This window comes from Marmota marmota, unplaced genomic scaffold, assembly GCF_001458135.2.
Source record: "Marmota marmota marmota unplaced genomic scaffold, marMar, whole genome shotgun sequence".
NCBI classification, from domain to species: domain Eukaryota; kingdom Metazoa; phylum Chordata; class Mammalia; order Rodentia; family Sciuridae; genus Marmota; species Marmota marmota.
In genome coordinates this window covers 639,121-653,503 of record NW_026000338.1, presented here as the reverse complement: position 1 = coordinate 653,503, position 14,383 = coordinate 639,121, and the positions used below count along the sequence as shown (strand labels likewise).

Genomic DNA, 14,383 nt, shown 5'->3' with positions numbered 1-14,383 from the left:
TTATAGTAATAATATCTTCTGAGTTTTCAGAAACTCTTAACTCAAATACCTACTTACTAATTGACATCTCTCATGTGTACCTAACAGGCCCATCAAACATAACAACCAGGGGCTGGGGTTGTGGTCCAGTGGTAGAGTGCTTGCCTCACATGTGTGAGGCACTGAGTTTGATTCTCAGCACTGTATATAAATAAATTATTAAAATAAAGTCCATCGACAACTAAAAAAATATTTTAAAAAGAAACTAAACAGCCAGAGTAAGACTCCCAATTTCTTCCAATAAAACTGAGGCTTAGGAGTCACTCTCTGACTACTCTCTCTTTGCTACCCTGTATGTATTTCATCTATCAAGTCATTCTGTTTCTACTCCAAATCATATCCTTTATTTCCATACAATATATGCCAACATCATCCCCTACCTAAGCCATTAGTTTCTGTATAACTACAATGGCAATACACTACCAACCAAACAAAAAAAGTTATATTGAGCACTTAGTAGGTGCTAGGTACAGTGATCAACAACAAAAAGAATAATATACTGGGCTGGGGATATACCTCAGTTGTAGAGTGCCTGCCTTGCCCGTGTGAGGACCTGGGTTAAAACCCCTGTACTGAGAAGAACAAAAAAGGGAAAAAAATAGTCTGTGTCTTCAAACAGCTAACTACCACTTTTTCCAGTAGAAAGACATAAACAAGTGAGTGCTTTAAAATGTGTTAAGAGTAGAATATATTCAAAGGTGCTATGACAATAAGAGTTTTGTCTATTTCAAGGGGGCTGAAAGAGTAAGTTTGAATTTTTTAAGATAAAGTATCATTTTTTTAGTCTTCTGTTAAATTATTTGAAAAGAAAAATAATAAAGAAAGAACAATCAAACAGGTAAAATGTTAAAAGTCTGAAAAATGTCCATTAGGTTTGAAGATAAGAAGATCACTAGGGACTTCAGAAAGAATTTCAGTAAAGTCACAGGGTTTTATACATGGAGAAACATAAATATCTACTAAAAGCTTGAGACCAAAAAATAAATTCAGAGTACAAAAACTACAAGTAAAAAACAACATGGAAAAATAATCTGAGTATATGGTCAAAACTAGTTCTTAAAAGAAAAATAGTATTTCTATTGGTCTAGCACTACAATAACCAAAGAGAATACATCTCTAAACAAGAAAAAAATAACAGATTTTTAAAAAATAAAACTGTTTAAGCAGTAGTAATGTTATCAAAAGGCTTATTTATACAATAAATACAGGAAAGAACTTACACTTTATCCCCAATTTCCTCTGCCATTCGAAGAATTTCAAAGAGAAGTACCATTTTTCCAGAATGCTCTAAAACCTCAGCATCAGCATCTGTAACAAAATCTTTGTACCAGTCTGGAGCTGGGCTGCTTGGATTAGAAGAGGAAGTAGCTTTACCTAAATAAAATAGAATATAAATAAGTAGGTAAATCAAGAAAATGAGACCAGGAGAAACAGAAACAGATCAACCAAGGAGAGATTAAGAGAGAGACTAATGTAGATTTGGGAGAAGTGAGGCAATTAGGGTCAAACATATACATACACACACACACACACACACACACACACACAGATAGACACCAATCCAGGAGGAAGAGCTCTACACTGATAGAGAAAGACATGAAATGGAGGGAAGAGAGAGACAGGGATAAATGCCAAGTGACAACAAGCAATAGATGGACACTGAGACAATGCAAGTATGAGAGGAAAACCCTGGAAATAGTGTGGGGAGTTCACAAAGAGACTCCAAGAGATGGAAATCCCAGAGGCTCTGAGGGTAAAAGTCTCAAAACATACCCCAAGAGAGGAATTAACAGACACAGAGATACTCAGAGATCAAGAGAGAAAAGGGCTTTAAGATAGGACACATTTCACTGTGCTACAGAATTCTGGAAAACTCAAAACAAGGATTTACCAGGGAATTGCCCTATCATGCTAAATCACTTCATTGTGATTCCTCCACATAAACACTTTGATTATAAAAGGCACAAGAAGAAAGCCTCACAAAATAATCTGTTAAAGAATTTAAATATGGTTTGATTAAAAGTAAGGAATATTCCATTGTTTTGTAATGCAGAATATTTTCAATTTACATATTTTCTATTATAAAATATTTAGGTACTCAGAAAAGTACATAGAATATCATGAACAGCTGTACTTCCACATCTCATCTTTATCACATTTTAATACTAATACACTCCTGATGCAGCTGAAGCCTAGTATGTGACCCTAACAAATCCCATTTTCTTTCCCTCTCTACTAAGAGGTAACTAAACCCCTAAATTCTATCTTGACCATTTCTATGCAAGTCTTTATATTTTTACTACATGTTGTTGGTCATTAGCCATTATCTGGGACCATGAATGGTACACAGTCCCCTAAACTGATATAAAACTTTTCATGAGCCAGGTGCAGAGCCGCATGCCTATAATCACAGCGGCTTTGGAGGATGAGGCAGGAATATCACAAGTTCAAACATAGCCTGAGCAATTTAGGAAGGCCCTAAGCAACTTAGCAAGACCTTGTCTCAAAATGGGCCAGGGATGTGTGGCTCACTAGTAAAAGTGACCCTGGATTCAGTCCACAGTACCAAAATCAAAACAAACAAACAAAATAACAACAACAAAAAACTCACAAAACCTTTCTATGATAACAATGGCTAGATTGTAAAACCAATGTGGTTTATTCCAAATGTTTGCTTTCCTGTGGGGTCTAGAATTTAGAATGAGCCAAACAGATGTGAATAGTTCTCAGTAAAAATCTTGGGCTCTAAGTTTCTAATGAGCTTCTCTGGTGGACAACACTTCATTCATATTGTAATAACTCACTGCTAGAGAAATTAGGAGTATCCCAGGTGATTCCACTGGAAGAGGACTTTTAGAAGGTTGTGCCCGATTTCAACTGGACTTCATGCTATGTACTTTTCACTATGTTGATTTTGCTTTGTATTCTTTTATTATAAAAACAAACAAAAAAGCCACATAGTCCTGTATATGACTATATGCTGAGTCCTGTGAAGCTTTCTACTGAACCAATGAACCTAGGTGTGGTGGGGTCTCCTGACTCACAGCTTATAAAACAAATATTAACTAACTAAAAGGTTTGTAATTGTTTATACAGATACACTTTTTGGAGACAGAATTATCCTATTATGATGTTGGGCAATAATATTAGCAATAATATACCAGATTTATTTATTCAACAAATATTTATTGAGTGCTTTCTATGTGCTGCATTCTATTCTAGAAGCTTCACAATTTGCCCACTGGCAAATAATAGAACCTTGGGAGAATTCTGTACTAAAATAATTTAAGTGAAAATATCAGAACTAAAAAAGTAGGACAGCTAAATATGAATGAAGTTCAGAACAGCACTGATAATTTCTGTACAAATACAACAGATCTCATTCCAATTAGTTTTGTGGTGCTGGGGATCAAACCAAAGCCCTCCGCATGCTAAGCACATGGTCTACCACTGAAATATGCCCACAACCCTCCTGATCAAATATTGATTCTATTGGATATAATGATAGTACTTTATAGTCAAGTCTAAAAAATAAAATGATACAAATAAAGGGTATTTAATTAATAAATATCCTAAGTATTGTATGAAATAAAAACTTATAGATACTTCTTGCTGAGTTTTCTTATTCCATTATCCACATGGATCAGTCATGACTTCTGCTGTAACTGTGCTGTGTGTGTGTTTGTGTGTATACACACACAATATATATAAAAATGAATGAATGGAGTATCAGGAGCGCTCTGGAAATACACACTCTTAAGTCCTGAGCAAGAGATACTGAACAATTATTGTGCCTAGCAATAACTTGGGCTTTACCTCCACTCAGATAATGAAGCCTGGCTCCAGGAGTTGGCATCACCTGGTGGGGTTGAGTTACACTCACCCATTCCCTTGTAATCCTACCCCTTTTCCCTTTTGGGGATAGAATGTTCCATGGACGCTCCCCTTGTGTGTCCCCGATGTAAGAATAAAGCATTCCAGGGGTTCTCTCTCTCTTTCCGCGGACCCCTAAGGTCGCAGAGCAGTCCCCGGAGTTTGAAAAGTACTTCTGTGTGTTTGTGTGCTTCCTTCACCGTTTTCTTAAGTTATTACAATAGTCAGATTTTGTGAACCCAGCATTAGGTCGCCAGCTATAATAGATGGTGATGATAGAGGGCAGGAGGTGTAGCTTAACAGTATAGTGCTCTTGGGTTAAATTCTCCACAACAAAAAAAAATCCTTAAAAATTAAGGCATAGGGCTGGGGATGTGGCTCAAGCGGTAGCACGCTCGCCTGGCATGCGTGCGGCCCGGGTTCGATCCTCAGCACCACATACAAACAAAGATGTTGTGTCCGCCGATAACTAAAAAATAAAATGTTAAAATTCTCTCTCTCCCCCTCCCTCTCTCACTCTCTCTTAAAAAAAAATAAAAAAAAATTAAGGCATAAATGAAATATAAGATAAATAGAAAATTATACCTTCACAATTAACTACTTAATGCATTCTAAATATATATTTAAGTAAAAGTTTCTTTATCATACTTGTAGCATAAAACAATATAGATTTTTAAAAAGAAAGTAGCACAGCTGGTTATGGTGGCACAAGCCTATAATCCCAGCAACTCAGAAGGCTGAGTCACAAGGATTCCTAGTTTGAGCAACTTAACAAGGCCCTCAGCAACTTAGTGATACCCTGTCTCAGAATTAAAAACAAAAACAGAAAGAGTTGGAGATGTGACTCAGTGGTAAAGCACATATAAAGTAGCATATCATTATATGTATGTATTCAGTAGTAGTAGTAGTAGTAGTAGTAGTAGTAGTAGTAGTAGTAGAATGGTGCTGTAGGTAGAACCTACTTAAATACTAACTTCATGGTAGGGTGTGGGAGTGAGTGTGTAGTTTGTGTATATAAAGGAAATCCTCTTGTCTAATGTTATTGGCTGGTTATTTGAAAAAGTCAAAGAATGGATCATGAAATAAATGATATCAATATACTATACATACTTTTAAAATACAAAATATTCTCTGGACAAAACAGAAAAATGGTGCAACAAGTTTGAATATAATTCGTCCCCACTGAAACTCATGTTAAAGTTTGATTACCAATGTAATGATGCTGAGAGGTAATGGTACTTTGAGAAGTGATTAGGTCATTAAGAGAGAATAATGCCTTCTCACAGGAATGGGTTCCCACTTGCCACAGAGTAAAGAAAGTCTGCCCCTAATGTTTTCTAGTTTTCGTGAGTGCTCATTTATCCTCAACAGACATGGCTGCCCAATCGTGGACTTTTAAGCTTCCATAACTGTGAGCCCAAATAAATCTCTTTCCTTTATAAATTACAGTTTCAAGTATTTTGCTACAGCAACAGAAAATGGACTAAAACAAATGGCAAGTGCCATGAAAGTCTTTTGTTCATTGATATAACCCAAGCTTCTAGAATAGTATGCAGCACATAGAAAACACTCAGTAAATATCTGTTGAATGAATAAACCTGGTATATTATTGCTAATATTACCGCCCAACATCAGAATAGGAGAATTCTGACTCCAAAAAGTGTATCCATATAAACAATTACAAACCTTTTAAAATGTTACTGTTCAGAGATAAAGTTCATACTAAAAATATTAAAAAAATAAATCTAACACTTTGAAATAATTAATATAGGCATTCCTTAACGCAAAACTTTACTTTCACACAACATAAAAATGGGAATGCTGAAGTGACCTTGAATGACATATTCAAGATGCTGCTTCTCAGAAAAATCAAAAAAGTTACTGCAAAAGAATTAAACAGCAACTCTGATGTGTACAGAAAATATGTAGCAAAATCATACTACAGCTCAATTAAAGCCAACTACATATTTGATACCCATTTCAAATTCTATATATAGCACTTTGAACCATTAATATTACCTATTCACCTTTTCTTACATTTACTCTAAGAAAGTACTTTTATCTTAGTTATACTGTATAAGCTATATAAGTTTTAATACTGTGATATACTCATGGAATTAATGTAGATTTAAATAATAGATTTCCATCATCTATTAGTTCTGGAGATGCTTCTGATGAACTATACATACATATAAGCTACAAAAATATAAAGTGCATCTATGTATAAATAATGTTAATTTGAGTGCACACAGCTATAAAAAAACAAAAACCCTATGCAATCTGGTTAAATTTTGTCTTTTAAAACACATGACATTCCCTATCGGCTTTCAGATTCTCAACATGTAGCCTCCTACTTTCTAATCCTTTTCTATTATGGTATATATGAAAAGCAATAATACTTACATAGCATGCCAGAGGAGAAAAGGAAGAGGCTACTCACTTCTGGCAGTAATTCAGTTGTTCAGACCCCACCTGTACTTCCAAGTGATGAAGAAATCATCTTTTACATAAACTACTTACAGCATAAGACAATATACACTGGGTGATTGTTTCTTCCTCGTAACAATAAGTTATAAGAAAAATTTCAACAAATTATATTTAAATCATCCCCAGGATATATATGCTGTCTCCAACTAGAACTTAAAATATGTGTGTGTGTGTGTGTGTGTGTGTATTTTTTTACGGCTGGAGTTGTGGCTTAGCGGTGGAGCACTCGCCTAGCACATGTGAGGCCCTGGGTTCGATCCTCAGCACCACATAAAAATAAATAAATAAAATGAAGATATCGTGCCCAACTACAACTAAAAACTAAATAAATATTAAAAAATATTTTAGGGGCTGGGGTTGTGGCTCAGCGGTAGAGCACTCGCCTTGCACGTGCAAGGCCCTGGGTTCGATCCTCAGCACCACATAAAAATAATAAATAAATAAATAAATAAATAAATAAATAAATAAATAAATAAAGTTTAAAAAAAAATAAATGAATGGATGAAATTTAAAAAATATTTTAAAAAAGATGAGGGACTTGAGAACTATATATAAGTGGAAAGGCAGATTGAGGGAACAAAGGAGGATATTACAGGAGCTTCCCATTATCTGAAATTAAACTATTCCTTTACTATTATAAAAATATTCTTAAATCTGATTGGAAGATGAACACTGACAGTAAACTGCCTTTATGTAATAGCAGGAAAGAACAAAAAGGAGGGGAATTTTATAGTTTAATTTTGTTGAATCCCCTGATTTCTTGGTGAATCCAGGATTTGTGATTAGGCTGCCACCTGTCTATTCTATGGAGGTACTGAAGAGAGAAATGTTTATCAAAGAATCACCAACTTGGTTCAGCTGTAGATCTGAGACAAGTCAAACCTGTTGGATCATAGGATCATTCAGATGACCCCCTTATCTCTTTTTTCCTCACAGATAATTAACTGCTTTGTTCCAAAGCTCCCAAAGGCCGGATATTCAGAGCCATTACACTATGCTCTCTTCAGATGTTTGATATTTCAAATATTCTGATATTTGGTCCCACCTTCAAAGATCCTAAACACACAATCAGGCTGCAATAGGAGAATACAGAGGCTCAATGCCAATCTTTCAACACATATAAATGGTTAAAGAGAACATAAGACATAGGAGATTTTGATCTAAGACTTTCACTTTCATACACAAGACAGAAAAGACCAAAAAAAAAAAAAAAAAAAAAAAAAAAAAAAAAAAAAAAANNCAAAAAAAAAAAAAAAAAGTGGCACATGCCGTACATAATACAGGGGAAACTGAAAGTAAACAATAATTACAGATTATGAAGAATTAGAAAGGAAAAAGACTAAATGATTAAGGTTAGTTTTACTATATAAATAAAATTAATTACAATCATACTTCATTATCTGAAATACTTCCAGTTAATCCTATATGGTTAAGTGAAAATAACATGGGGACTTTAATATTAGACATATTTTGGTCCGAATCCCAGATATACTTCTCATTTATAAAACTAAAGATATCAACTACATTTCAAGGCTGCTCAAGAACAGTTAGCTAACAAATAGCTAAAATAACATAGTGTATGTATGTAAATGAATATTAATTTTTCTTTTTTTCCTTTTATTCCAAATTCCAAAAAGAACAAATTGGCTTTCCCATAATTGAAGATTCATCAGATATATGTTATACGTATGTAACTATTCTAGACTTTAATAAACGGAGAAAAGAAATTCCTTTAAATCAAGTAGAGACAATAATAATAGACTGAAAAAAACACTAATAACTTGATATTTTCTAAATCAATGTGCCATTGTTCATTAGACTCACTATCTTCCAGCTTTAAAGAAACTGAAGGGTTGTTTCCTGCTTCATCCATATTTCCTTCACCACCTCCTCGAGATCTTGAATTCCAAACTTTGATCACTTCAACATCATTGTCACTGCCACTTCCACTTGAGCTACTGTCTTTTTTCCCCTTCTTCCCCTTTGTTTTCTTCTTTCTAAAAAAAGAAAGAAAGAAGAATGTTAGGAAAGCCAAGCAAAGATAAAAAAGCCAATTATCATAGGACAGTTAGCAAGTAGGGGTTTTAAATGATCAACTCAGGGCACAAAAGGTACTCAACTTACTTTGTATAATCATCGGAGCTTAAACTCATGGAAGTTTCGTCAGAATCTGAAGCTATAAATTCATCCATACTATCTTCATCAAAATATCCCTAGAGAAAACAAATGACAAGTTTGAGTAGGTTATTTAAATGTATACTGGAAATTATAATCATGCTTCATTTCAGTTGAAGGTAAGTTCATTGACCTCAGATAAAGAAGAACTGAGGAACTAACACAGATGGGAAGAGAGAAAGGAGACTCAACAGATAAGAAAGACTATGCAATGGCGGTCTTAGACTGAATCATGGACAAGAATGAGAATATAAATAGAAACACAGATGAAATCCATACAATGTTGTTAATAGTACTGGAGCAAAGTTAAATTCTTATTTTTATTCATTTCACTATGGTTATGCAAGATGTTAATATTAGGAAAATCTGAATCAAAGGAATAGGGGGACTCTGAAATATTTTTAGAACTTTTCTATATATAAGACTATTTCAAAATAAAAGGTTTTAAACATGAACTCTTATAATAAAACAACATTTAACATTCCTTCTTAATCACAATCGTTCAAGGATGTAGAAATTTTAAAAAGCTGAATGAAATAGAAAATTGCCTTGAATATACACTAAGTCAAAAATTGACCATTTTTCTAAGGTTATTCTATTTCAAAAAGATTCCTTTTAAACAATTTTAGGTATCTGATTTACCTTATTTTCTTTGCTGATGTAGTCCAGCTGCAAACACCAAGGATGAGTCCAGATTCTACTTAACATTTGAAAATCTTGGAAAAGTTTTGCACCTGCCTTTCCTCTTCCACCTTCATTACTATTACCTACACCTAATCAAAAGAAAAAAAAAAGAGTTTAAGATGCAAGAATTCTTTATTTTAACCAAGATATTTCCAGATTAGAGGAATTATTTGTGATATGGACCCTTTGGAAGTGTGTAAAAGATTATTAATCTTGTTTTTTAGAAATACATTCTTTACCACAAAAAATAATAAAATTGTGAAAGAAACCCATTGTACAGAAACTATCAAGAAGCAAATTTGTGACACAGAAATATGTGATTTAAAGTAATAATGCATTAGAGGACTGTGGAAATAATTCAGTGGTAGAGCACTTCCTCAGCATGTACCAGGCTCCAGGTTTGAAAACAAACAAACAACAAAGAAAACACATTAAGAAACAAAATAAATGTAACAGCAGGCAAAATAAGGACCTGAAATTTTAAAGTACTGATGAATTTAAAAGATCTAGAGATATCAATAACAACATTATATAAAAAATACTTTGGGGTTTACGATTAATACTAGCATATTTTGTTGCCTTTAATCATAACTGAAAAAAAAGCTGCCATTTTAGACAGACATTTAAAAAAAACATACATTGTCTTTTTTTATATGAGTTCTTAAAGCCCCCTAGATTCTCTATTCATGGGCTCTAGATTAAAAACTCCCATTTTAGATCAAGCCTTGCTCCATATACATAGTCCTGTAGCAACTTTCTCCAAGTATACTTGTTCAAAAAAATGTACTTCTAAAAATTGTAAATATTGGTTTTATTCTGTCCAGCATAATACCATTGAAGTATCTTTAAATAAAAGCAAAATGAAAAGGGAATGAAAACACATTACATTATATGGTAAAATTATCAAGGTAGCAAAAGGCAAGACAAAAATTAAAAGGATAAAAACAACATTTAAGTAATAACATATTTTCCTATTCATAGTTTTTTGGAATTACGGTGCTAGGGATTGAATCCAAGGCCTTGCACACATTAAGCACATAACCTCATCCCCACTATCCAGTTTTAAACCATATTAGTTCACCAGTAATTAGCAAGCATTAGGAGAGAAAATTTAGTAACAAAAATGAAAATAAAAAACTTAACATAAATCTGTACTTATTATTTTGCCAGACAGATGTATTTCCATTGTGTGTAACAGAAATCATTACTCTGAAAACAAAGTATTTAATTTCTTGGAATACAACTGCTTACAACATTTTATTATAATTGCTTTTATTTCTCTAAGGTCAGTCATATACTGTTTCATTCCTTATTTATGTCTTTTCTATTACTTTGTAAGTATAGCTAAAGTCTTATCAACTATGTTAATCCTTTCAAAGAACCTACTTTTGGTTTCAGTGATTTTCTTTGTTGGTTTTCTAATCTTAGTATTTGTTATTTCCTCCTTTCACTTAATTGGTGTTTAGTTTGCTCTTATTTTACTTTTTCAAATGGAAAGTTAGATTATAAAGTTCTTTCTTCTTTTTGAACATAAGGATTTCGTAACTATATATTTCCCTCTAAGGATTGCTTTAACTGCACCCTATATTCTGATACCTAGGTGCTTTCATTTGCATTGATGTCTAAATATTTTTTTAATTTCCTTAGTGATTTCTTATTTGAACCATGGGTTGGTTAGAAGTGAGTTATCTAAACATATTGGTGAATTTTTAAACTTTCATTTAATTACTGTTTTTAATTTCATTCTAATGTGGTCAAAGAAAATACTTAGGTAATAAGAAGAATGTTAAAGAAGTTTGTAACAATAACCATCTAAATTTAAAAAGTAAAAATAAATACACACACATATATGTATATACAATATATATACACACATATATATACACATATACAAATACATATATACATATATATGTATATATTATACATATGCGTATACACACACATTATACACACACACACACACACACACACATAAACGACCTAACTTTATACCTTAAGTATCTTGAAATAAATCAAACAGAGATTAGGTAAGCTATAGAAAAGAATATCAGAAAAGCCAGAAGTTTTTTTTTTTTTTAATAAAATGCAAACACTTAGCTAGATGAAGAAAAACAGAGAGAAGATTTAAATAAATAAAATCAGAAATTACACCTGATGCCTTGGGAATAAAAAAAGATCATGAAGGACATATATAAACAATTATATACAAAAAACTGAAAAGCCTCAAAAAATGGATAAATTTCTAAAAACATACAACCCTCCAAAAATTAATCAAGGTAAAAAGAAAGCAAAAACAGAACAATTATAAACAGACTGAAGGAGTAATAAAATTTTCTGAATAAAGAAGACTTTCAAGACTGAATCTAGGGCTGGGGATGTGGCTCAAGCGGTAGCACGCTCGCCTGGCATGCGTGCGGCCCGGGTTCGATCCTCAGCACCACATACAAACAAAGACGTTGTGTCCGCCGAAAACTAAAAAATAAATATTAAAAATTCACTCTCCCTCTCTCGCTCTATCTTAAAAAAAAAAAAGACTGAATCTACCAAATATTCAAGGAATCAATCAATACAAATTCATTTTAAACTCTTACCAAAAATTACCAAAAATACAGTTAGAAGGAATACTTCCAAACTCTTTTTACGAGGCCACCATTACCCTGATACCAAAGCCAAACATGTATTATTACAGACAAATATTACTTGGGAACATAGATGTTAAAATCCTTAATAAAATACCAACAAACCTAACTCAACAATATGGCAACATGATGATACACCATGACAACTATGATTTATTCCTGGGATGACAGGCAGAACTAACATATGTAAAACAACCAATGTAATATACACATTAACAAAAAGAAAGAGCAACTCAGTGTAGAGTGCTTGCTTGGCATATGTGAAAAAAACTATCTTAATCATCTAAATAACAAATAGTATTTAACAGTATTCAATATTCTTTCATGACAAAAAAATCTCTCAACAAAATAGGTATACAAGGAAATTTCCTCAGTATCACGTCAATGGAGAAAATGGAAATGCTTTTACTCTGAGATGAAATATAAGGCAAGGATATATATGCTGGCTGCCAATATTTTGCATAGTACTAGAAGAACAAGCAAGAGCATCCAAATTAGAAAAGCAGAAGTAATAGGAAAACTATATATATATACATGCAAAACAATGAAACAGGTAAGAATATTTTACACTACAAAACAAAACTTTTGATATTGGCCTTGGCAAAGATTTTATGGATAGCTCACTAAAAGCACAAAAACATAGAAGTAAACATAAACAAGTAGTACCACATTGAACTACAAAGTACTTGTACAGCAAAGAAAGCAATGAAGAAAATAATAAGAAAATGGATGGAAAGAAAATATTTCCAAACCATGTATCAAATAAGAGGTTACTATAAAAATATATCTGTAGCAAAAAACTGAGTAATCTATGTTATTCTAGATTTTTTTTTCTGATACAACTACTTTAAGTTATGAATGTTCATTTGAGTACTGTTTCATCCTGAGAGCCTGATATTTTAAGCTTTTATTTTGAGTTCAAAACACTTTTTATCTACTTTTCTTGTGCTTTTTTCCTTGACCTCAGAGATACTTAGAAGTGCACCACTGAATTCTGAAATAGTTGATGTGAGGGTGGGGTCTTATGTATCTTAGAGTGACTGATTCCTAATGTAATAAATCATGCAGGAAACAGACTGCATGATTTCAAATTTTAAAAAAGTACTGGAAATTTTTTTATATTGATTGTATTGGTTACATACATCTCAAAATTGATCAAATTTCATACTTTAAATATGTGCATTTTATTGTACTTCAAATTTACCTCAATAAAGGTATGGGGAAAATGAATAATCTAATTTAAAAATGAGCAAAGAACCTGAATAAACAGTTCTCCAATTAAGACACAAAAATAGCAAACAAGTATATAAAAAGGTGCTCATCATCACGAATTCTTAGAAAAATGAATATCAAAGCCTCGATGGGGGCTGGGGTTGTGGCTCAGTGGTAGAGCACTCGCCTCACATGTGTGAGGCACTGGGTTCAATTCTCAGCACCATATATAAATAAATGAATAAAATAAAGCCCATCAACAACTAAATTTTTTTAAAAGCCTCAATGAGCTTCACACAGTGGAACACATGGGAGTCTGAAACAGACTGTAAGTTTAAGGACAGCCTCAGAAATTTAGCAAAATTCTAAGCAATTTAGTTTGACCCCATCTCAAAATAAAAAAACAAAAAGGACCGGGGATGTGGCTCAGTGGTAAAGCAACTCTGAGTTCAATCACTAGTAACTACAAATAAACAAACATAAAAGGAAAGAAATAGAATAATAAAGGCTAGGGATATAGGTCAGTGGTAGGGCAACCCAGTGTACTGCAGAGAGAAAAGGTGGGGGAGATCTATCAAATGATCTTTTGGAGAAATGGTTTACAGAGTAAGAAAGCTTGATAAATATCAAAAGAAAAAGAAGGCTGAGTATTTTGGTGAACAATGCAATCCCACCTACTCAAAGAGGATAAGGCAGATTCGAGGCCAGCCTCAGCAATTTAGCCAAACCCTGTCTCAAGTTAAAATTAAAAGGTAAATGGATGGAACTGGAGAACATCATGCTAAGCAAAGTAAGTCAATCCCCCCAAACCAAAGGCTGATTGTTCTCTCTGATAAGTGGATGCTGATCCCTAACATGGAGGGGGGGGAGTCATAAGAAAAATGGAGGAATTTTGATTGGGCAAAGGAGAGGAAGAATAGGGAGGGTGCAAGGGGGGGGGGCAGGAAAGATGGTGGAATGAGATAGACACTATTACCCTAGGTACATGTATGGCTGCACATATGGTGTGACACTACATCATGTACAACCATAGTAATGTAAAGTTGTGCAACAATTGTGTACAATGAAAGCAAATGCACTCTGCTGTCATATATGTCTAATTTAAATAAATAAATAAATTTTAAGAAAGGGGGCTTGGGTCTCTCTTCACATTCTTGATTGTTTCCTTTGCCATAAAGAAGTTTTTACTTTGATACCATCCCACTTAATGATTATTAAATTTATTTCTTGCATTTTAGCAATCTTATTGAGGAAGTTGTTCTTAAACTGAT

General features: G+C 33.2%; 1 protein-coding gene across 16 annotated transcripts in view; it reads right to left on the bottom strand.

The window, feature by feature from the left end:
- Atrx (ATRX chromatin remodeler) overlaps nucleotides 1-14,383 on the bottom strand; it is a 242,039-nt gene that overhangs the window by 59,910 nt on the left and 167,746 nt on the right. For all 16 annotated transcript variants that reach the window (XM_048797444.1, XM_048797448.1, XM_048797447.1 and 13 more), the window contains 4 exons: nucleotides 9,217-9,347; nucleotides 8,524-8,612; nucleotides 8,224-8,396; nucleotides 1,260-1,413 (listed from right to left, as the gene is read on the bottom strand). In XM_048797444.1, the coding sequence (XP_048653401.1) occupies nucleotides 1,260-1,413; nucleotides 8,224-8,396; nucleotides 8,524-8,612; nucleotides 9,217-9,347 (547 nt within the window). The remainder of the gene's footprint in view (nucleotides 1-1,259; nucleotides 1,414-8,223; nucleotides 8,397-8,523; nucleotides 8,613-9,216; nucleotides 9,348-14,383) is intronic.